General features: G+C 53.4%; 1 protein-coding gene across 3 annotated transcripts in view; it reads left to right on the top strand.

Annotated features, from left to right (window-relative positions):
• Window positions 1–23,684, top strand: part of STX1A (syntaxin 1A) — a 103,178-nt gene continuing 79,494 nt past the window's right edge. Inside the window, exon 1 of one of the 3 annotated variants that reach the window (XM_048050084.2) lies at window positions 1–120. In XM_048050084.2, coding sequence (XP_047906041.1) covers window positions 91–120 — 30 coding nt within the window. In that variant the 5' untranslated portion in view covers window positions 1–90. Of the gene's footprint in view, window positions 121–670; window positions 785–23,684 lie in introns of those variants that run through there. The other 2 variants (XM_066979399.1, XM_013189308.3) reach the window with 2 other exon arrangements.

Genomic DNA, 23,684 nt, shown 5'->3' with positions numbered 1-23,684 from the left:
GCCGCTCCGCTCCGCTCCGCCGGGCTGCGCGCATGTGCCGCGCCCGCCCCTCCCCCGAGCGGCGGCCGGGCTGAGCGGCGGCGGGGCGCGATGAAGGACCGGACCGGGGAGCTGCGCGCTGTAAGTGGGGGGCAGGCGGCAGGACGGGGACCGCCTCGCCCCCGCTACCGAGCGGAGGCGCCGGCGGCGTCCTGGGCTCCCGGGGCCTGCGGAACCTGCGGAACCTGCGGAGCGCGGCCGCGATCCCCCTTCCCCCCCCCCCCCTCCGTCTCCTCGCCCCGGGCCGTGTCTCTGCACCGGCGGGGGGGGCCCCGGGGCGAGCCGGGTGCCGGGGTTGCGGGGCACGGAGCGGTCCCCGCGGGCCGGGCGGTGCGGCCGTTCCCCGAGGGCTCCCGCGGCGCCTCCGTCCGCCGCTGCCGGCTTCTCCTCGTTTCGGGCATCGGTGCCCGGTGCTCGTTCGAGGTGCTCGTCCGGCGCCCGCCGCCGCCCCTGCGGCCCCGCTGCTCGCCGAAGGCTTTGGGCTGTCGCGGCCGCTGCGGGCCGGCGGCTCGCCTCGTGGTCCTGCCCCGTGCGGCAGCCGTTCGGGAGGCCGGGCGAGCTCCCGCAGCCGAAAAACGGCTGGCTTCCCGCTGGACTGGGGGTAGGGGGCGCGGGGTGCGGGGGCTGTCCCACGGCCCCTGCAGGCGGTGGCCTCTCCTTCCCTCGCGCGTTTTGCTTTTTCATCCCTCTCGCCCTGCTGATGTCATCTGGCCTGGGAAGAGCCTGGAGCTGCGCAGCCGTTCAGGTGTGGCCGCGCGGGCGGGTGACACGAGGCAGCACCCTTGTCGTGGAATGGGCGCTCGTCCCCCGCGGCCGGGCACCGCGCTGTGAGAGAGGAGGGAACGAGATGGGCCATGCGGCTGTGCCACTGTGCCAGGGTGGCTTGAAACGGTATCAGAAATGCACCAGGAGCTTCAGCAAACATTCACCTGGCAGGTCCTGTGCTCTAAAAATAACCATTCCCATCTTGGCTGCTTCAGGTTGCGTGCTGTGCCGTAAACCAGGGGTTTTGCTCGGCCTGGCGGGTCTCGTAGCTCCAGACAAAGATGCATGCTGGGGCTGAGCGTTGTCTGGAGAGACCTAGCTGAGGCCACCTGAAATGGGAGTCTGGCTTTGTCTGGAAGGCGCCAGGAATACGGAGCTCTCCTACCGGTGACGCCAGTGAGGGGAAGAGGGGGTGGCTGTAGATGCTTGAGGAGAAACGGACTATAAAAAGAAAATCTGTACCCTTCCTGCTCGGCCTGGGTGCTTGGAAAGCACCCAAACAGGGGCTCTTTCTCCATGAACAGTGCAGGTTGTGGAAACAGAATTGGAAAATAGGCTTTTTAATAATAATAGTGAAACCCAGCTCCGTGAGCGTCCTCTTGGCAGCCAGTGCTGGCTGAGAAGTGATGCTGTAGAGTATTTTAAAATCTATCCATTCCTTTAAATATCTTTAAAAAAAAAAAAAAAAAGCACATGCTGCTTTTTGCATCAGGAGATTTTTGCATCTCTCCTACAGATGATCCTTATTCGGCGGTAGCATGAAGTACCTCCAGCTGTAACAGTGAAGGGTCTGCAGCCCCCACGTGCAGGAGCTTTCCTGGGGCTGTTTCTGGCACCTGCTGGGGGGAGCGGGGAGGGGGACACGCTGCCTGTGCCCATGCACTCAGAGGGGTCTGCATGGGGCTGCTGGGTGCAGTGCTCGGCTTGGGGTGCGTAGATGCCCTGGGGGTGTGTGCTGTGGCTGGCCCAGAGCCTGGCAGGGCTGCGTGAGCAGGGCAGCACATGAGAAGCTCTGGTTTAGGGCCGTGCTCGCAGGAGGGGTGTGCTCCCGTATGGGACGTTGGGGCCCACTTTGTGCTAATGATCTGGTGCCTGGAGCCAGCCTTGTTAACAGCCTCAGACAGTTCCTTCCTGTTGTAATACAGCATCTAAATTCTGCCAGGGAGATGATTTAAAAGAAGAAAAAAGCTGTCTTTTTTGGGGTTGAGGAGGGGATGCAGGGCTTTTGCTGCTGTGCAGAACATGAGCTTCCTATCTTAATGGGATTTTTAAAATGATGCTTGACATTCAACACGCTGATCTGTGTCTTTTCTGAACCTTTGGACCCTGATTGTTTTCAAACTCATTTTAGTGTATCTGGTGCTTGGGGGTGGCAGCACTCCCAGGCCTGCTCTGAACTGCCTTGGAACAGGGAAACTTACGTTTGCAAAGTCTACCCTGCTATGGAGGAGGAACAACCTGCAGGCCTGATTGTGGAAGATGACCAGCAGAGCTCTGTGCTCTTTGTAGGTGGTTGCCACGTGCCATTGAGGCCAACAGGAGCAAACCTGGTTGCCCTGAGCCTGGATTTGGCCCTCTGCTTGACAAGTGCATGTTATCACCTGCCCTGTGTGACCTTCAATAGTGTGGTGAAGTCCTGGCATGTGGGGTGTCCTCGGTGGCTGATGGCACAACCCTGTCTCCTGAGTACTCCCCAGCCTGTGCTGTGCCAGCGCTGTGCTGCTTTGTTGGGTGTTTTTGGGGCTGTTTGGCAAGCCAGGTCCTCTCGTCGTGCTGTCACCTCGTTGTAGCTGGGATTTGTCCCTGTGTTACTGGGCAGGAAGAAATGCGCCCCGCCTTGCTGCATGAAGAGATTCAACGTGACATCTAGGTCAGCCCTAAAGACACTCTGGCCTCCTGCAGGAGGTGCGTCCTCCCAGCGACAGAACTGCGTCTTCTCTGCAGCGGTGTTTGTTGGGGATCCCCTGCTGCTGGGGTGGGGAGCAGCTGCCTGTGATGGGGCCAGGCTGCTGCTGCGGGGGGTGAGAAGGGGCCTTCAGATGCCGCCAATGTGAGCCTGAGCAGCGGTTGTTCAGGGGGATAACGCCAGCACACCAGGATGGCCTGTCACTGCCGCACAGTACGTCTGTGCTGAATGCACGAAGCTCTGCCGTCAGCAGGGCACAACATCCGGGGTGCTGTGGGGCCGTGAGACCAGGGCTGGCGTGTGTGTGCAGGGCTTCAGGAGTCCCGTGGTGCGCCATCCCACCAGGGAGGCGATGGGTCTACTAGGGTGTGAGGCCTTGCGATCTCTGGGGTGCAAGACAGATCCAAATGGTAAAATGAATATGAACAGTGTTTTGAGAGGGAGCAGGAGGAGGTGAGGGATAGCAAGCATCAGGCCATGAAGGTGGTGTTTGGGAATTCCTGGTCCCTGAGTGCCCTGTTTCTTGCTGAGCGTGGCTTGCTTCCCCCCTGTTGAAGTGGAGAGGTGGCTACGCAAACCTGGTTGGGTGGGGGTCCCTGTCTCTGGACGAATGCCATGTACTCGGCACTACGTGCAGTTGAGAAATGTGTGTCTAGGTGATTTCAGGAGGACAGGACTCAGCTTTCAGCTTTTCATGCAGACAATTAGGTTTTCTAATATTTATAGATCTTTGATGACCATGTTAGTTGTTAGCCCCTAACGGGGCTGGGAAGGACCATTTGTCAGTTGACAGATCCTTTCCCTGTTTCCTACCAGAAGGTGCTTGCCTGGTGTCTTATGCAGTGGCCTGAGAAAGTGGTCCCTGAGACGCTGAGATGGATGCTGCTCAAAGAGCATGTTCAGGTGCTGAGCGGGGAGAGGTTTGGCAGGGAGGCCGCGCCTGTGGGATGTTGTCCAGGCTTGTCGGGTTTCCGTGCCAGCAGAAGCTTCACCAATGTGACAAAGACCTTCTTTGGAGCAGCATCAGGAGAGAAGAGCAGCCTGTGCCTGGCTGAACCCCCACCCCAGAGGCAGAGGTATGGACCTCATGCACACGGCGTTTACCTGCTGGTGGGACTGTGAGTCTATTTGGAATTGGGTGCACATACAGAGGTTTGTAGGGCCAAAGCCTCAGTGGTTGCTTGTAGCCTACAGCAGTACATGAAGTGAGTGTAAAGTTTCTGGTGATCTTCAGATTGGGGCTGAAGACGTACCTTCCTCAAGTGACATTCACTGAGAACAACCCCGTGGGAGGTAGAAGAGTTGCTCTTTAATGTCTAGTGTTCATTTCCCATCACGCCTCATTTCAGAGCCGAGGCATGTCCCAAACTGTGGCAGTCACTTCCCTGGCGCTGGCTGGCAGTGGAGGGAGTGCAGCCCTCGTGCCCAGCCTGCTGGCAGTGGCAGCAGTGGGACTTTGTGTGGCTGGGGATAGCACATCTCTGTGGGCTTCCATGTCAGTGGGAGAGACGTGGGGATGTGGCCCGCTTGTACACGTTTCTGTTCCACAGAACCGGGTTTGCCTTTCTCAGGAAATGTCCGTGCATTTGTATGATAGCATCCTTCCCACAACAGGATGGAAGCACCTCATTCCTGTCAATGTTGCATCCCTATTTCATGTGTGGCCTCCTGCCTGTGGAAGCTGTGGGGAGGAGTACGTTAAAATAAAAGCAGAAAGCGAGGCCAGCTTCAGGTCTGGCTCTGCAGATCCACACTCCTTTCTTCTGCAGCAGCTAGAATCTGCAGCTCAGCCCCCCTGTATGCTTTGGCTTGTGACCAGGCCTTGTGCCATCTCTTGTCATTGGTAATACAGCGATGGTCCTGCAGATGATTTTTCTCTTGCAGGCACAATGGTAAAGTCGACTGAAGTTGTTCTTTTTAGCAGGACTTGTGTGCCTTTGATCTCTGTTTGGACAGGGAGACTTTTCCGTAGCACAGAATTGTCAAACTCCAGTATACAAAATTCACCATTGACCCTGTGAATAGATATATTTGCTTATTTAAATACTGTCTTCTTTTCCTTATTTTTTAATAACCCTAATAACCCTATTTTTTTTTTTTTACTCCTCTTGGTTGCATGACATGCTTTCAAGCTCTTCTGTTCAACCAGAAGGGTGATGTCAATAATTCAGCTCCACTCTGTCCTTCACCCATGTGGGAGCCGGTGTTGTTGCATGGAGCGCAAGAGCCGTCTGCTCCATGTGACATCTGCAGCAGCCAAAGCTGCGCGGGCTGGCTGCAGCTTCGTGGTGCAGCTGGGGAGGCAGGTGGTGGCCCTTCTGTGGGATCTGAAGGGAAGAAAGCTGCTCAGGAAGGGTGTGTACTGACCACCTTTGGGCCATGCCTGGCCCTGCTGTGTCCCCGCTGTGCTGCTGAGTCTGCAGCAGGGCAGCTGCTGCATTGGCTTGCTCCTGGGGTCTGCAGAACAGGAGGAGGCAAAGCACGGGTAGTCATTGTTCCTTGGGGTCTACTGGCTGTATGAGCAGGACGTGCTGAGAAATGACTGATGTGACATGAGCGAGCCCGCAGCAGTGCGTGTGCCACCGGACTTAGGTGCTGTCCTTTCGGAGCATGCTTCTGCTCCCCAGCAGTTGTGGGGTCCCGCATGCAGGCCTGTCTCTGCTGCTGTGACAGCCCTGCTTAGGGCAAGCCAAGGAACACCTGAAATCAGGAAGACCCTCTGACATGCTTTCCATGCTCTGCTGTGCAAAGCCCATGTTGAGACCCCAGTCTCTGGGTCGTCTCTGGACAATGTTTCATGCCCCCTTCCTGGGAGGTCTGCAGAGAAGTGGGGGCACAGGAAGAAGGATGGAGGCACAGGGAGGTATGGAGGCTTCACGGGACCTGCCTGTGCCCTGCCCTCGTGGGAGGCACAGCACAGCCAGCACAGGGCATGCATCCCTTTCACATCTCCCAGTCCCCAGTGAGCATCACGCTGTCACTGTGCCCCTATGGGTCACAAGGAGTGGCCACATCCAATGGGTAGCTGCAGCCTGAATCCCGAGGTGCTCATGCTGTGCAGGGCAGCAACTGGCACTGTCCTTGGGGTGGGCTGAGGGCCCGTGGCAGAGGGGATGCCTTTTTCCCTGTCTCAGCCTCTGCTGGCAGCATCCTTGGAGGGGCTGGAAAAGCAGGATGCTGAGCCCCGGGGTCCTGGGGGAGGGTGGCACTGTCTGCTTGAAAGCTCTGGTTGAGACTCTGGGGGCTTGGTGGTCCTGCTGAAGTCAGCCAGAGGTCAGAAATGTTCCTTGCCACCTGAAACTTGGTACCACAATGTGAATGTGATGTGATCTTTTTGGGTTTCAGTAAAGCTTTTGACAGTTTCCCATAGGATCCTACTGGACAAAATGTTCAGCATACAGCTAAACAAAAACATCATACCGTGGGTGAGCAATTGGCTGACGGGCAGGGCTCAAAGGGTTCTGGTAAATGGGGCTGCATCAGGCTGCCTGCCAGTCACCAGTGGGTCCCCCAGGATTCCATTTTGGGGCCAGTTCTTCTCAATTTCATAAATGATTTGGATATAGTAGAAGGTGTTTTGAGCAAATTTGCTGATGATGCTGAACTTGGAGGAGTTGTGGACTCTGAGGGTGGAAAGGCCTTGCAGAGAGATCTGGACAGATTGGAGAGCTGGGCGATCACCAACCACATGAAGCTTAACAAGAGCAAGTGCCGGGTCCTGCACCTGGGACGGGACAACCCTGGCTATACGTACAGGCTGGGCGACGAGACGCTGGGGAGCAGCCCCACAGAGAGGGATCTGGGGGTTGTGGTTGATAACAAGATGGACATGAGCCAGCAGTGTGCCCTGGCAGCCAGGAGGGCCAACTGTACCCTGGGGTGCATCAAGCACGGCATCGCTAGTCGGTCGAGGGAAGTGATTGTCCCGCTCTACTCTGCGCTGGTGGGGCCTCACCTCGAGCAGTGTGCAGTTCTGGGCACCACAGTACAAAAAGGACGTGAAACTGCTGGAGAGTGTCCAGAGGAGGGCAACCAGGATGGTGAAGGGCCTAGAGGGGAAGACGTATGAGGAGCGGCTGAGGTCACTTGGCCTGTTCAGCCTGGAAAAGAGGAGGCTGAGGGGAGACCTCACCGCGGTCTACAGCTTCCTCACGAGGGGGAGTGGAGGGGCAGGCGCCGATCTGTTCTCTTTAGTCACCAGTGATAGGACCCGTGGGAATGGTGTCAAGCTGAGGCAGGGGAGGTTTAGGCTACACATCAGGAAGAGGTTCTTCACTGAGAGGGTGGTCGCCCACTGGAACAGGCTCCCCAGGGAAGGAGTCACTGCACCAAGCCTGCCAGAGTTTAAGAAGCGTTTGGACTGTGCACTTAGTCACATGGTCTGAATTTTGGGGTAGACCTGTGTGGTGCCAGGAATTGGACTCAGTGATCCTTGTGGGTCCCTTCCAACCTGGATATTCTATGATTCTATGAATGCAGAAAATGAGGCGTTGCGTTTGCAAGCCATATATGTTTGCTGTGCAGTGGAGGTCTAAAATGGTTTGAGCCAAAGGGGTTTAGACTAGTTCTCATTGTTTTAATTGCAAGTGTCTTTGCCTTCATGTGAGCTGCTCGGAAGCTATACAAATGTTTGTTTTGCTATGTATCTCCCAGTTAACAAGATTGCTCAGGAAATATGCAAAATTACCACTACAGGCAGAACATGTACGGTAGGGCTCATTAAGCTAAGTACTATGATAAATTGCTACTTCCAGAAAATTATGTATATTAACAAAAAGGAGGAGAGTAAGCACAAGTGCAGGACCCAGGAAGACTGAGTGTGCCATGCTGCCCTGGCTTCAGATGGCCAGGGTGGTCACCTGAGTGAAAATGCGGGAATGGTCATTTGGATGTCCTCCGACTGCTGAGTCTGCATTATCATCCTTAAGGCAAATACATGGGGAGCGGGTGGCTCGGGAAACAGAAACAGAGCAATATCAGACTAGGCATAAGGCCAAGGAGAGCGTTTTTACTTAAAAGAAATATAAAGAGGCAACTCTGGAAGGGCAAGGGTTGGATGGCTTTCAGAGCAGCAGGGGCAACGTGCTGCAAACAGCCTGTGCGTGTGCCATCAGCAAGCGGAATGGCTGGCTGTGGCTGCAAAGGATGAGCCCCTGGGGGTGGCACTGTGTGACAGAGGATGAGCCCACGGCCAAGGAAGCGCTGCTAGCTTTGCCTGGGGTGGGAGCCTGGAGCAGAGAGGTGGCAGCGAGCTGATGTTGGGCTCTTCTGGCTCGCTGCAGGTGGTGCTGTCGGAAGGGCGGGCACTTTCCCCCAGGTGGGAACCAGTGTGTTTGCTGACAGCTGAGGATGGGCACGTGGCACATCTCACTGTGGCACCTGGGTAGTGCAGGTGTGAATCCACAGGCACCACCTACCACTCCTGCAGCAGGTGCTGCCTTTCTCTGCTAGACTTCTCTGCACCTTCCCTGTGCTACTGTTTGTGAAAGCCAGCAAGTCACATTGGGGAGAAAGCTTCTTTGAGGCCTCAGATTTGCAGGACTGACACTGGCCCTGTGCACAGTGCTTCAGGTGACAGGCTTCCCTGGTGAAGCATCCAGTGGCATCTTTGGGGTTTGGTCTGTGATGAGTGGGTTCGTTGTGGTTTACTTTAGTTTTGGCACCCATCTTGAACTGCATACCTGTGTTGTCCGTTAGGAATGTTATAAATAAATATTATTATTTGCTTCTTTTGCAAAACTAAACAGCAGCACAGCAAGCTCTGCCTTCCTCACAGCACCAGCCAAAGTTCAAAAAACATTTTGGCTTTCCTGCAGTGCTTTTCTCTGTGAGGTGTTGAGTGAGCTGGGCAGCCCTGAGAGGAGCCCACGTTGTCCTGCCTCATTCCGAATACCTGCACTGCCGTCTCAGTCAACTCCAGCTGGGATGGATTGGCCTCACTGTGAGTGGGTTGTCTGCTGAGCAGGACACTGAGCAGTGCGACTCTTGGTGTCATCTCCTGGGAAAGCTGTGTGCTGCTGTACAGGGAAGCTGATTTAGCTGATTGGGTATGGTGTATTTTTAGGCAAACATCTTCCTTTAGGTGTCAGATCTCAGTCGCCAAGCTGCGGTATTATGGTACTGGCACTGCCCATGGAGAAAGGACAAACTTGTCCAGGTTCTTTTTGTAAACCAGGAGAAGTTGGTGGCAAACCTCTGCACTGGAAGTTAGACTTGTAGAGAGTGTGTTAAAGCTGATGCATTTCTGGTGGAGTGGCTTCAGCAGTAGCATTAGGTGACTTGTGTGGCAGAGGTCACAGAATGGCTGAGGTTGGCAGGGACCTCTGGGTACTTCTGGTCCAAGCCTGCTCAAGCAGGGCCACCCAGAGCACATTGTCAAGGACCACATCCAGGTGGCTTTTGAAGATCTTCAAGGATGAGATCCACAACCTCTTTTGGCAGCCTGTGCCAGTGCTTGGTCACTCGCACAGCACACGAGTGCTTCCTGGTGGTCAGACAGAGCCTATTCTGCCTCTGGTCCTGGCACTGGGCACCTCTGAAAGGAGCCTGGCTCTGTCCTCTTTGAACCCTCCCATCAGGTATTTATGGACATTGATGAGGTCCCCCTGACCTCCTGTCAAACCTGAGAGTGTGTCACGTTTTCAGAGACAATTCACCACGTGGATGAGTGAAGCCACCCAGCTCAGGGGGTTACCAAGTCCACGTCTGGGTTTCCCAGGTCCTCCACAAGGCAACAGGCTGTCCCCTCATCCTGGAGGCCTGTGCCCTCTCTGCTGCTGGGTGCAGGGGTGGCAGCCCAGCAAATCTGGGAGAGGAGGAGCCCGGTGAAAATGTTCCTGAAGGGCAACCCAGGCTACTCTTGGCTTTGAACCAAACTTGTGACAGTAACGAAGACACTGAGTCGGGTGTGACAGTCCGTTTTGTCTCGGAACCAGCTCTCCTTGTCATTTTTGCCATCCCACGTGCTGACCCTGTGGCTGTTGCCGTGCGGACATGGGCACATCAAGGCTGTGCCACTTCCCGTGACCTCACTGACCTGTTTCACAACCACAAGCGATGTGGTTTGGCTTTGCTGCTATTGGACTGTTGTTGCAGTCCTGACTGGGTTGCGAATTCCAAATTTCCTGCCCAGAATTATTTGTGAGGAGTTTAATGCTAATTTGTTCTTACACCAGTGTTTCCCTTTAACTGGGAGAGGTTTCTCCTCCCTGCCGCATCCCGTGCAGAAGCCATTGGGCTGTCTTTGCTGCTGCCGTTTGGCACGAGAGAACAGACTGAGGCTGCGTCACGTCAAAGTCTGCTGCAGGGCAGAAATAAGCTTTCTTCATGAGTCTTTCCCTTAATAGTGCAGTGGTTCAGTTTTTAGTGGATGTTTACAGGCTCAAGTTTATTTTCATAAGAGCTAACTTAAAAAAAAATCTTCTGTCCATGTTGTGTGAGTTTTCTGATGTTCACTGTTAGCCTCGGCCATTTCCCATCCTGCTGTGATGTCTGTTAGAAATTCTCTAGTATTAAATCTTCCTTTTTGTCTGCTTTTATTTTCAGATCTTCCATCAAGTCCTGTCAGACATGCAGTATGTGATGTACAAAACAAATGTTCATTTCGTTTTTCCAGAAGACATTTCATCTTGGCCTTCTGGGAGGACTGGTGTCTCTCCTGGATGGTGCTTAAGCTTCCTTTACAATCTAGACAAAGGCACCAAAGAAATTCATTACCATGTTTATAGCCAGTGCAGTCTCATTTGATGGTTGTGTGTTTTATGGACTGCACTGATTTTCTCATCTCTCCTGGTGAAATGAACCAAGGGGGCTGTGGTGCCAGCTGCATCGCCACCTCTGCCAGAGGCTTTGTTTCTTGCTTCACCTGCAGCTCCTGGTTGCAGGTCCAGCCCTGCAATCACTGATGAGTATCACCAGAGCTCAGTGTCAAGGAGCTGCAGTGAGGAGGATGTCTTCCCTCAGCATCGTGTCTGAGGGAAGCCATATGTCTGAGAGCCTTGTGCAAGCACTTCTGGACCTCTGGCAGCTTTGGTGCCGTGACCGCTTCCCTGGGGAGCCTGTTCCAGTGCCTGACAAGCTTCCTGGGGAAGAACCTTTTCCTGACAGCTCCTGTCTGAGCCTGCCCTGAGGCAGCTTCCTGCTGTTCCCTCAGGTCCTCTCACTGCGCACCAGAGAGAAGAGATCAGTGCCTGCCCCTCTGCTCCCCCAGGGGAGGAAGATGTAGGCAGCCATGAGGTCACCCCTCTGCCTTCTCTTCTTTAAGCTGAACAAACCAAGCCACATCAAACTCTCCTCCTACTCTGCCCTCTAGGCCTTTCACCATGTCTGTTGCCCTTCTTTGGGACCTCTCTAAGAGTCTGTTGTCCTTCTTCTCTTGTGGCTCCCCAAGTGGCACACAGCCCTCGAGGTGAGGCTGCACCAGTGCAGAGTGGAGAGGGACAAGCACTCCCGTTGACTGGCTAGCTCTGCTGTGCTTACCACAGCCCAGGATACACTTGGCCCTTCTGGCTGCCAGGGCACACTGCTGACTCAGGTTCCACTTGTCGTTGACCATAACCCCCAGATCCCTTTTCATAGGGCTGATCTCCAGCCTCTCGTCCCCCAGGTAAGATGCCTCTTTTCCCAGGGCATTGGCACATCTGGTTTGAGTTGGTCCCCACTGCTTTCAAAGGAGATTTCTTTTCAAAAAGCAGTTGCAGACATGGTGTCAGTCTGGAAAAAGTGGGTGTAATTTGTTAGGGTCAGTAACTGGACTTTCATCGTTAGTGTATGGGGGAGCAGTCAGCCAGTGCTCAGCAGAGAAACCTGAGTGTTGCAGATAGTTGCATCCCTGAGTAAACAAGGGAAAAACAGAAGCGAAGTTTTCCCTTTCTCCACTATTTGAAAATAAATCTGTGCCTGAGGGAGGGTCCCTGTGCAGAGTGAAGGTCCTTGGAACAGAAAGCACCTCTGAGCTGGCTGAGCTCATTACAGCTGTGTCCGAGTCCAGTCTGCTGTGGGGAACTGAAAGCATGTTCGTGCCGTGACTGGGTCCCTCCTCTGAATTTTTAGTAGCTACATCGTTTGGGATTTTCTTAAGCCTTTCTTTGTGGCATTATTAATTCAGGGTCAGGAAGCCATTATTGCAGCATTCTCTTAGTTAATTATTCCCATGTAGCATAATAGTGTGCTGTAAGACCTTCCACAGGGCAGGATGTTAAAAAATTAATTTCAGCTGAGTTAAGACTTTCAGCTGTTTTTCACCCAAATTATTCTTTAGCCATGATTGCAAATATGTAAAGGCATGGATGCTTTTCCAGTAAATCATAGTGCTGTTCGTGTTCTGGAACTACAGAAGGAGTTTGGTGAGCTCAGCTCCTTGCCTGTGCAGGACTTGTGGCACCTTTATTCTCTCTGACATTTGTTCTCAATAGTTATATGGAATTTAACATTCCTGTTTCTGAAGCTGTTCTTAGAAGTTGACCAGTGCTCTGACAGAATGGTTGGGCTTTATGCCAAAGGTTGGTAACAATTCTACAGTAATGAAAATGAACAGCTAAGGACAAAACTCTTGGATATCTTGTTCTCTGTTTTACTGGTAGTGTGGAAATTTGAAATGCTTACTGACTCATGCAGATGTTGGTGAATGCTGAAGTCGTGATAAATGCCTTGAAGTTTTATTCATCAAAAGTTGTTAGCCCAAAATATGGGCTGGTTTCAGTGAATACTGGAATTGGACGCTGAATTACAGCCTATGCACTATAAAATATCCAGAGCTATAAAATATTCAGTTTATCATGCTGTCCAGTTGTACGATATGTAGTCTGCAAAAAATATTAAGACCAAGTTGATAACTTAAGCTGTCATCTCAGGAGGTTTGGCTCTACCGGGCTCTCTCCAGAGAGGCAGGCCCTCCAGCCACCCTTGTCCTCAGCCTTGATACTGCCTCCCTGAAAATGCTTCTGAGCAGGGCTTCTCCCTCTGGACTCCTGGACTTTGAAGAAAGACTTGTTTTGGCTGTTGCAAAACTCTGATGGTCACTGTAAGGTGTGAAGGTAAATACAGCTTCTCATGGTGGCTATTTCATGTGTAGGAGGTGAATGGGTGGTTTGAACTTTGTTCATGTGGCGTTTCAGCAGCAGAGCTTCAATGACCTGCTGTTTTGCTGCTGAGCATTGCAGAGCTGTGCATGCAGCTAGGCTGGGATGTTTCCAGGCATCTGTATACTTTAGTGTGTGGCCTGTAGGCTTTTAATATGTCTGAGGAGAGATTTTCTTGCATCTCATTGCTGAATTATTCTGACCTCATCCGTCTTAGCGACATGTGCAGCCATAAGCTGGAGCTGCAGAGCTGAGCTATGGCAGGAGCTTGCTGGATGCAATACTCTGGGCTCTTGAACTTGGAAAGGGAAAAAGCCATGTGATTTTTAGACGTGCATGCAACTCACTGGTCCATGCGGCAGTGCGTTCTAGGCTCCTTCTTGGTCAGGCTTCCCTCCAAAGAGTAGAGGGAAAGCACGCTGTGTTGTGCATCATGAAAGATGCTCTGGTTTTGGTACTGAAAGTGCATCTGCTTTATAAAGCAAGTATAGCCCAGATGGCTGAAATTTCTCAGTCTGGGCAGATCAGTGCAGAGGTATCCTGTTGATGAAAATAGGTAGGCCCTGGAAGAATTGTAGAATATCCCAAGTTGGAAGGGACCCACAAAGATCATCGAGTCCAACTCCTGGCACCACACAGGTCTACCCAAAAATCAGAATTCAGACCATATGACTGAGAGCACAGTCCAAACGTTTCTTAAACTCTGGCAGGCTTGGTGCAGTGACTCCTTCCCTGGGGAGCCTGTTCCAGTGGGCGACCACCCTCTCAGTGAAGAACCTCTTCTTGACAGCCAGCCTGAACCTCTCCTGCCTCAGCTTGGCAACGTTCCCGCGGGTCCTATCACTGGTGACTAAAGAGAACAGATCGGCGCCTGCCCCTCCACTCCCCCTCGTGAGGAAGCTGTAGACCGCGGTGAGGTCTCCCCTCAGCCTCCTCTTTTCCAGGCTGAACAGGCCAAGTGACCTCAGCCGCTCCTCATACGTCTTCCCCTCTAGGCCCTTCACCATCCTGGTTGCCCTCCTCTGGACACTCTCCAACAGTTTCACGTCCTTTTTGTACTGTGGTGCCCAGAACTGCACACTGCTCGAGGTGAGGCCGCACCAGCGCAGAGTAGAGCGGGACAATCACTTCCCTCGACCGACTAGCGATGCCGTGCTTGATGCACCCCAGGGTACAGTTGGCCCTCCTGGCTGCCAGGGCACACTGCTGGCTCATGTCCATCTTGTTATCAACCACAACCCCCAGATCCCTCTCTGTGGGGCTGCTCCCCAGCGTCTCGTCGCCCAGCCTGTACGTATAGCCAGGGTTGTCCCGTCCCAGGTGCAGGACCCAGCACTTGCTCTTGTTAAGCTTCATGTGGTTGGTGATCGCCCAGCTCTCCAATCTGTCCAGATCTCTCTGCAAGGCCTTTCCACCCTCAACAGAGTCAACAGCTTCTCCCAGTTTAGTGTATTGTCAGCAAACTTACTCAAAACACCTTCTAGTCCTACATTCAAATCATTTATGAAAACATGGAAAAGAACTGGCCCCAAAATGGAACCTTGGGGGACCCCACTGGTGACTGGCGGCCAGCCTGCTGTAACCCCATTTACCAGAACCCTTTGAGCCCTGCCCGTCAGCCAATTGCTCACCCACGGTATGATGTTTTTGTTTAGCTGTATGCTGAACATTTTGTCCAGTAGGATCCTATGGGAAACTGCGTCAAAAGCTTTACTGAAACCCAAAAAGATCACATCAGCTGGTTTCCCTTGATCGACTAGATGGGTGATCTATCATAAAAGGAAATTAAATTTGTAAAGCACGAGGAAGAGAAGATGGAGACCAGCAGCCTGCATCTCTTAGGGATAAGCCCTTTTTTTAGTTAACTTAAAGTCTATAAAGTTTCTTATTCAACTTATTCATCAACGACCTGGATGAAGGAACAGAGTTTGCTGATAACACAAGGCTGGGAGGAGTGCGTGATACCCCAGAGGGCTGTGCTGCCATTCCGAGGTACCTCGACGGGCTGGAGGGCTGGGCTGAGAGGAGCCTCATGAAGTTCAACAAAGGCAAGTGCAGGGCCCTGCACCTAGGGAGAAATAAACCCAAGTACCAGTAGAGGCTGGGGGCTGACCTGCTGGAGAGCAGCTCTGCAGAGAGGGACCTGGGAGTCCTGGTGGACAGCAGACTGACCGGGAGGCAGCAATGTGCCCTTGTGGCCAAAAAGGCCGATGGTATCCTGGTGTGCATTCAGAATAGTGTTGACAGCACATCGAGGGAGGTGATCCTCCCAGCTGCTCGGCCCTGGTGAGGCCACAGGTGGAGTATTGTGCCCAGTTCTGGGCTCCCCGGTATCAGGGGGACATAGAACTACCGGAGCGAGTCCAGAGGAGGGCTATGAAGATGATCAGAGAGAGGACTGGAGCACCTGTCATACGAGGACAGGCTGAGAGAACTGGGCCTGTTTAGTCTGGAAAAGAGAAGACTGAGGGGAGACCTTATCAATGTGTATAAATATCTGAGGGGAGGATGTCAAGAGGATGGAGCCAGTCTCTTCTCAGTTGTGCCCAGTGACAGGACGAGAGGCAATGGGCACAAACTGAAGCACAGGAGGTTCTGGCTCAATATGAGGGGGCACTTCTTTACTGGGAGGGTGGCAGAGCACTGGGACAGGTTGCCCAGAGGGGTTGTGGAGTCTCCTCCTCTGGAGATAATCAAAACCCACCTGGATGCCATCCTGTGCAAGGTGCTCTAGGTAACCCTGCCTGGCAGAGGGGTTGGACCAGATGATCTTCAGAGGTCCCTTCAAACCCCGTGCATTGTGTGATTCTGTAAAAGGGGGCAGCAGCTGTTGTGGCCTCTTTTTTTTTTTTTTCCTTCCTTTATGCCTTTGTGAAGCTTGCATTATCTCTGGTGGACATGAGGCAGCATATGGCATGGGACCCCACAGTCATGCAGGACTTGCGGTAGCAGGAGGCAGGGAAGGTGCTGGCTGCCTCCTGTGTGCTGCCTGGTGCAGGCATTTCTTAGGAAGAGTTTGGCTTGCAGGCTGGGGGTGCTGCTGATGGGGCTTATCAGATGATGGGGCTTGGCACAGTCCCTCAGGATGCAGAGGTGGCCAGTGGTAGGTAGCCAAGCCACTGCCATTGTGCAGCTCTGTTGCCAGCTCCACAGATATATCCAGGCGCAGTCAAATTGATCTGTAATGCTAACAGAATAGAGCAGGAGAAAAAGCTTGCACGTGCCTCTTGCAGAGATAAGAGACCTCGTTGCTGTCACGTCACAGCTCTCCCTGCCTGTTGCCTGGGCCTCTTGATTTTCAGGGGAGAGCAGGCTTTGAGTCTTTCCAGTTGCTTTGCGGTTCTCTGCCGTCTTTCAGAAAGCATCTGCTGAAGGAATGAGGCTTGTTTGAATCAGAGAGATGTAATCCGCTTGATAACAAATTTATTAGCAGTGTGCCTATTACAAAACCCACAGAGCCAGGAAGCCTAGGGCTCTGGACGCCCTTCCCATCCCCTGCTCTGCTGTGAGGGTTTTGGTGTTGGCTCTGCCCCCCTTGGGTTTCAGTCTTCCCAGGCCAGTATTTAGCTGTCTGAGACTGGCGTGGGTGCGAAGGGAAATCATTCAGCCTCCTGGAGCAGATGCTCATGCTTCAGAGCACGCTCACTGAGCCTGTGTGGCGCAGGGATCAGCCTTACTCACTGGTTTCCATGTGCAAAGGCGGGCAGTGCCGGTGACCTTGTCACATAGAGGCTGTGGGGCTTCAGGGTCACTGCTAAGCGTGGCCTGCTAGCTGGCTAACTATATTAATTCACTTGGGCTCATCATCTGCTGTCAGCTGATTTTAGAGCTGCCCTCACTGAAAGGCACTTAGGCTCACTGTGCTTCATTATGGCTCCTCTTCCTTTCTCCCTGTAAGCCACTGCAGAGCTGAGGTGACCACGGGCTGGCTGCCTGCCTGCAGCACGGAGTCAGGTCAGGAGAAGCACTCAGTTGGGATAAGCGGTGTCTGCAGTGGTAACCCTGTGCTGCCTGCACCAGCTCTGCCCTGCAGTGGTGCAGTGGCAGCCAGGCTTTTGTGGCTCTCAGAGGCAGGGTGACTTCTGTCCCTGGGTGCTGCAAATGTGTCCTGAGCTGGGCAGGCGTGGAGTTGGGCAGGTGGTTGTTACAGCAGGGCGAAGCAGCGGTGGCATGCACAGAGCACTTGTGTGGCTTTGAGAGCATGTGTTCCTTGCTTGAAGCTGGCAAGACTGGGCTTTTTAAGGCAATGAATTGTTTGTTGCCGGTGGAGAGTGCAGCCTGCAGGTAGCTTTGACATAGACCAGAGCTTTCCAGGTTACTGGCCACGGCTTTGAGAATCCGGGATGCCTGCACTAGGGGTCTGTTTGTGGCAGCTTTCGGTAAGAAACCAAAATGCTGTCATCTGCATGGATACATAGGTTTCTGTGGGGAAGTTTCTTTGGTTCTGTTTTGGGCTGGAGGCAGTGGGGCAGGCAAACAGCTGGACATTGTGTATTAGACGTGGCATAGCACCGAGGGTATTTCCAGTGATGTGGTTTGGACAGATGGTGCCCTTATCCAGCCTGCAGTGACTTCACAGTAGTGACGCATGCCTTTCCTGCCATCAGGCTCCATCCTTGTAATTTCCTCTTTGCAGGGCCCCCAGCCGGGCTTTTGTGCCGCTTTCCATGTGCGCAGTAGGGCAGCACCTGGCCTAAATAACCACCGTCATGCTGCGTATGCATCAACAGTGTGGTGCAGGAGGGGAAAAGGTGATTTGAAAATAGAAGGGCCTTTAACAAGGCTGTGCGTGGCTTTGCCAGAAGCCCTCTCTTTGGGTTGTGTGTTGCTTTCGTCCAGGATTTATGGGCCTAACAAATGGCAGGATCCAATGATCAGCAGGGCGTGATGAGAACAGGCAGGGACGTGGCCTCCTGTGTGCAGTGAGCCAGGACCATTCCAGATATGGAAGAGATGGGCTAGCGGCAATGAGGAAATGGGCATCTAGGCAGGAGGCACGTTAACCTTCAGTGTTTCCTCCTCTGTTAGTACCCTGTAGCCTGTGTGGTCACATTGAAAGTCTGCATTTAAAATTAATGATAGGGAATGCTTTCCTTACAGGCTTTGGTAAAGGGCTAAAAATTCCTGAAAATTAAGATACTCTTGGAATGAAAACAAAAAAATGCGGAAGGGTTCAGAAGAAGCTGTGATGGAGATGGATTTCCCTGTGCGGATCTGTAGAAGCCTGCTCCTGCTCCCCAACATACATGTCCTGATGGCCCTGGAAGGGTGGGTGCTCTGGACGGATGGTGGGTGCATTGGGTATGCTTGGGAGTGGACAGGCTGTGGACAGGACACATGGCATCTGACAAAGCTGCCCAGTATGCAGAGCCTTCGGGTGCTGTGCACTGAGTCTGGGCTGCAGCATGTGACCCCCATGCTGCGAGGGAAATCTCCAGGCAGGACAACTAACTGTGGTGGTGGCACATCACGGTGCGGAGGGCCAGCAGGCTGTGCACTGGGAGGTGCAGGGATGAGCCAGCCCCATGGTAAAAAGCAACTGGGTGCTTTGTGGCATGGAGGTGGAAAGACCCAGCCCAGCTGGAAGGAGCATAGAAAAGGAGTGGTAGGACTGGGGAAGGAAGGGGCTGAACGGTGCAGGAGGTTAACTGGAGTAACAACCCTATTTACTGTGAGAAAGCTCCACAAAAAACTGTCCATCAGCATAACAACTGCACTGAGTTAATGAGGAAGAAACCCCATAGATGAAATCCTCTGTGCTGAGACTATCTTGCTGCTGGCTGCAGTGGCCAACAGAGATGACCTTGCTGGCGGGAGAGTCTGGGCAGCGTGGTGGGAAGGAGACTGCCACGAGCCTGGGGCGGTGTTGGCACTGGAGGCTGGGTTTCCTGACCAGGGGTGTGTTTTCTGCCACTTGGTGCTTGTGTCCTCTGGATCTGGTTGCATTTTGTATTTCTGAGATCCCTGGGGAGAGCGTAGATGGGAGCTTATGACCATTTGCGCTGCTTAGGATGACACCAGCACAAAGAAGGCAGAAAATGCACTCGTTTTTGTGTGCCCGGATGCAGATCTTCTGACAAGCTGACCCTTGGTCTGTGTAGGAGTAAAGGGTATGAGACTGCCACTGCCTGTGTGTTGGGCTCTGGATTCCCCCAGCAGCCGGCTGTGCTGGCAGCGCAGTCTGTCTTAATTAAAGGCAGACAGTCGATGCTGAAAATGAAGCATGGCACAAACCAAGCAGGATTTCTAGTCACGTGTAAACCAAAATGCAAACACGGGTCCAAAGGATTTTGATAGCTTTAGGAGATAATGCTTTTTAACCTCCTCAGTTGTGAGCCCTCCTGCTCATGTGTGGGGAGCCTGAGTGCAGGTGGTACCTGCCAGCTCACAGGGTTGCTGCGGGGCCAGGGAAATGACTGCGCATCTCAGGGAGCAAATGTAGGCATTGTTCTGGGTGCACGTCACTAGGGAGGAGGTGACTGCACAGTGCATGGAGGTGGAAGGGCTCTTGAGAGGCTGCCGCTGGGCATGGATGGTATTTGAAAAAGGAAAACGTGTTTATCTTTTTGTTTGCATTTTTCCATTTTTGGTTTTCAAGCAGTGGCAAGGCAGGGGCTAGCCGAGGCTGAGGTCTCAGGGTGGCCATTCCCCAGGGCTGCAGCAGGTCTGCAGACCTTGGCGTACAGCTGCAAGGGCTGTGCTGGCCTTGCTTGGAGCATCAAATGAATGAATAATACAATCGGTGATGGAGCTGGGAAGCTTGAGGGTGGTAACCTTTAGTTTACTAATGAGGGTTTGGGGTGAGGTTGGAGCAGCAATAGAAGAGGGCTGGGGGGAGGAGAGGGTGCCGGTGCCAATCCTGCTCAGAGGTGCTCAGTGTAGGTGGTTGTGGTCTGGCTGCTTGGTGGCATTGGGGTATCATAGAGCCCATGCCCAAATCCTGCTTCTGGACCCAGGGCTGCGTGGTCGCTGCTGGATGTAGCCCCCATGCTGCACTGCTGCTCTGGCTGCTGGAGCCTTGTTCCCTCACCTCCAAGGGAGCTGGGCTAGCTTCTCCTGCAAGCCAATCCTGTGCTGGGGCACAAGTGGTGCTGCTGATGGGTCGGGAGGAGGGCAGCTGCCCTCCATTGTGGGAACCAAACAGGTCCTGTATGGCAGCCAAATCTGAGGCAGAAAGCGTGGCACCGGCCGTGGCCTCAGCTCTGTAGCAACCCTGGGAGTGTGTCCCCAGGGAGCCCCAGCTCCATGCTTGGCATCATGTGCCCCTTGGTGCTATCAGGATTGTCTTCTGTCACGTGGAGCAGGGCCTGATGCTTTTTGGCACTCTCTTTGGCTGCGCAGGCTTGGGTGCACCTGGCTCCATGGGGAGCTGTGACCACTTGCACAGTGCTGGGAACAGCAATGTCTTAGCGCGTGGAGTGGAGGAGGTTTGCACAGACCTCTACTCCCTGGTGCAGGAGCGAACTATTGAATTTTGAAAGTGGAAAAACTTCAGGGAAGAAGCTGGATACTGCTTGTTGCAAAGGGCATTACCTTGTGTGGGGGCTTCCGGGCTCTCACCAAGTCAAGGAGGGTAAAGGCTTGCCGGGTAGCCAGAGCACGTGCAGGCAGCAGGCTGTAGACCTTGCTCTCTGGGTCCATACTTCTAGCACAATGGTGTATTTTTACAGCAAAGCAGCAGCACAGGGAAGAGTCCATGTCAAAGCAAGAGTGAGCTCTAGGTGCTCATCCTCAGCTTAATCTTGCCCAGCTCCATCAAAATCTAGCTGACTGTGCAGGCAACTTGTGCCTGCCGAGCCTGGGGCATAAGGGCCCAGCTCTGACTGCTGCAGGAAGGAGGTGTTGGAGTCCAGGTGAACAGCTCTTGAATTCCAGGCTTCAGGAAATGGAATCACAGGCTGGTTGAGGCTGGAAGGAACCTCGGGAAATCATTTGGTCCAACCTAGGTCTGCCACCCAGAGCAGGTTGCACAGGACCGTGTCCAGGTGGCTTTTGAAGATCTCCAAGGAGGGAGACTCCACAACTTCTCTGGGCAGCCTGTGCCAGTGCTTGATGACTCGCGGAATAAAGTGTTTCCTGATGCTCAGAGGGAACCTCTTGTGTTCCAGTTTGTGCACATTGCCTCTTGTCCTGGCACTGGGCACCACTGAAAGGAGCCTGGCTCCGTCCTCTTTGCACCGTCCCTTCAGGTATTTGTGGACATTGATGAGGTACCCCTGAGCCTGCTCTTCTTCAGGCTGCACAGTCCCAGCTCTCTCAGTGTCTCCTTATAGCACAGGTGCTTCAGTCCCTTAATTATCTTTGTGGCCCTTCACAGGACTCTGTCCAGTAGTTCCATGTCTCACTTGTCCTGGGGGACTCAGAACTGGACACAGGTCTCTAGGTGCAACATTGAGTGGAGGGGAAGGATCACCTCCCTCCACCCGCTGGCAGCACTTTGGCTAATGCAGCCCAGGACACCATCAGCCTTCTTTGCCCAAGGGCACGCTGCTGGCTCGCGGTCAGCTTGGTGCCCACCAGGACCCCCAGGGCCTTCTCTGCCAGGCTGCTTTCCAGCTGGGTGCCCCAGCCTGTCCTGGGGTCTGGGCTTGTTCCTCCCCAGGGCAGGACTCTGCGCTTCTCCTTGCTCAACTGCAGGAGGTTCCTGTCACCCATTTCTCCAGCCTGGCCAGGTCCCTCTGGATGGCAGCACGGTCCTCTGGTGTATCTGCCACTTCTCCTAGTTCAGTGTCATCTGCAAATTTGCTGAGGGTACACTCTCCTCCATTACTGAGACTGTTAATGAAGATGTCAAACAATACTGGTCCCAGTATGGACCCCTGGGAGTACACTGGTAGTTACTGGCCACCAGCTAGACTTTGTGCCACTGATCACTACCTTTTGTGCCTGGCCATTCAGCCAGTTTTCAACCCACCTCGTTGTTTGTCCTTCCAGCCCATACATCAACATAGACACTTGAGGATCTAATGGAGGAGTGTGAAAGGCCTTCCTAAAGTCTAGATAGACAATATCCACTGCTCTTCCATCATACGTCAGGCTGGTTGTTTCATTATAGAAGCTTATCAGGTTCGTCAGGCATGACTACCCCTTTGTGAATCCATGCTCACTACTCCTGATGATTTTCTTCTCCTTCATGTGCCTGAAAATGGTTTCCAGGATTAGCTGTTTCATCACTTTTCCAGGGATTGAGGTGAGGGTGACTGGCTTGTAGTCATTGGGTGAAAAATTTTTTCCTAATATCTAACCTAAACCTCCTGTGGTGCAACTGGAGGCCATTTCTTCTTGTCCTATCACTTGTTGCTTGGGAGAAGAGACCAGTCACTACCTTGCTACAACCTGCTTTGAGGTAATTGTAGAGTGATAAGGTCTCCCCTGAGCCTCCTTTTCTCTAGGCTAGATAACCCCAGTTTCCTCAGTTACTTCTTATAAAATTTGTTCTCTAGACCCTTCACCAGCTTCCTTGCCCTTCTTTGGACATGATCCAGCATCTCAAAGTCCTGCTTTTAGGGAGGGGTCCAAAACTGAACACTGTATTTGAGATGTGGCCTCACCAGAGAAAAGCATGGGGGACAGTTGCTTCCCTAGTCCTGGTGGCCACACAATTTCTGATACAAGCCAGGATGCTGTTGGCCTTCTTGGCCACCTGAGCACACTGCTGGCTCATACTCAGCTGGCTATCAACCGATAGCCCCAGGTCCCTTTCCACCAGACAGCTTTCCATCCACTCTTCCCCCAGCCTGTAGTGTTGCATGGGGTTGTTGTGCCCCAAGTGCAGGTCCTGGCACTTGGCCTTATTGAACCTCATACTGTTGGCCTCAGCCCATCATTCCAGCCTATCCAGGTGCCACTGCAGACCCCTCCTACCCTTGAGCAGGTCAGCATTCCTGCCTAACTTGGTGTTGTCTGCAAGCTTACTGAGGATGCACTTGATTCCTGGGGATGGTTTTACGCAGCTGGGCAGCTGAACTCTACCACAACTGCTCTCTCACTCCCCCTCCTCAAAGCAAATGGGGGAGAAAATACGATGTAAAGGGCTCAAGAGTTGAGATAAAGACTGGGAAATCACTCAACAATTCTTATCATAGGCAAAACAGACTCAGCATAGGGAGATTAATATAATTTATAACCTATCACTAACAGATTAGAGCAGCAAGAAACTCAAAACAAACTAAGAACACCTTCCCCCCATCCACCCTCTTCTACATTCTCCCCTGAGTGATGCAGAGAAATGGGGAAGGGGGGGCTGAGGTCAGTCCTTGATGCTTTGTTTCCGAAGTTCCTTCACGGTCACTCTCTACCCCTGCTCCACGCGGGGTCCCTCCCACGGGATGCCGTCCTTCCTGAACTGAGCCTGCGGGGGCTGCTTACAGGCAGCAGCTCTTCAAGAACTGCTCCCACACGGCTCTGCACCAAAGGGTCCATCCCCCAGGAGCAAACTGCTCCAGCACGGGTCCCCCACGGGCGGCAGCTCCCCCCAGGCCCCCTGCTCCTGCGTGGGCTCCTCTCCATGGCTGCAGCTCTGGCCTGGGGCCTGCTCCTGCGGGGGCTCTCCACAGGCCGCGGCCTCCTCCAGGCCACATCCACCTGCTCCACCGGGGGCTCCTCCACGGGCTGCAGCGTGGAGATCTGCTCCGTGTGGGACCCGTGGGCTGCAGGGGGACAGCCTGCTCCACCAGGGGCCTCTTCCCAGGCTGCAGGGGAACTGCTGCTGTGAGCCCGGAGCACCTCCTGCCCTCCTTCTTCACCAACCTTGGGGTCTGCAGGGTGTTTCTCACTCCTCTCTCTCCTAGCTGCTGTTGTGCAGCAGTTTTTTTTTTTTTTTCCTTAAATCTGCTCTCAGAGGCACAATGTTGCTCACTGGCTCAACTCTGGCCATCAGCGGGTCCCTTTTGGAG

Source organism: Anser cygnoides, chromosome 18, assembly GCF_040182565.1.
Source record: "Anser cygnoides isolate HZ-2024a breed goose chromosome 18, Taihu_goose_T2T_genome, whole genome shotgun sequence".
Lineage (NCBI taxonomy): Eukaryota > Metazoa > Chordata > Aves > Anseriformes > Anatidae > Anser > Anser cygnoides.
The sequence above is the reverse complement of the archived record's forward strand: the minus strand, read 5'-3'. Positions and strand labels throughout refer to the sequence as shown.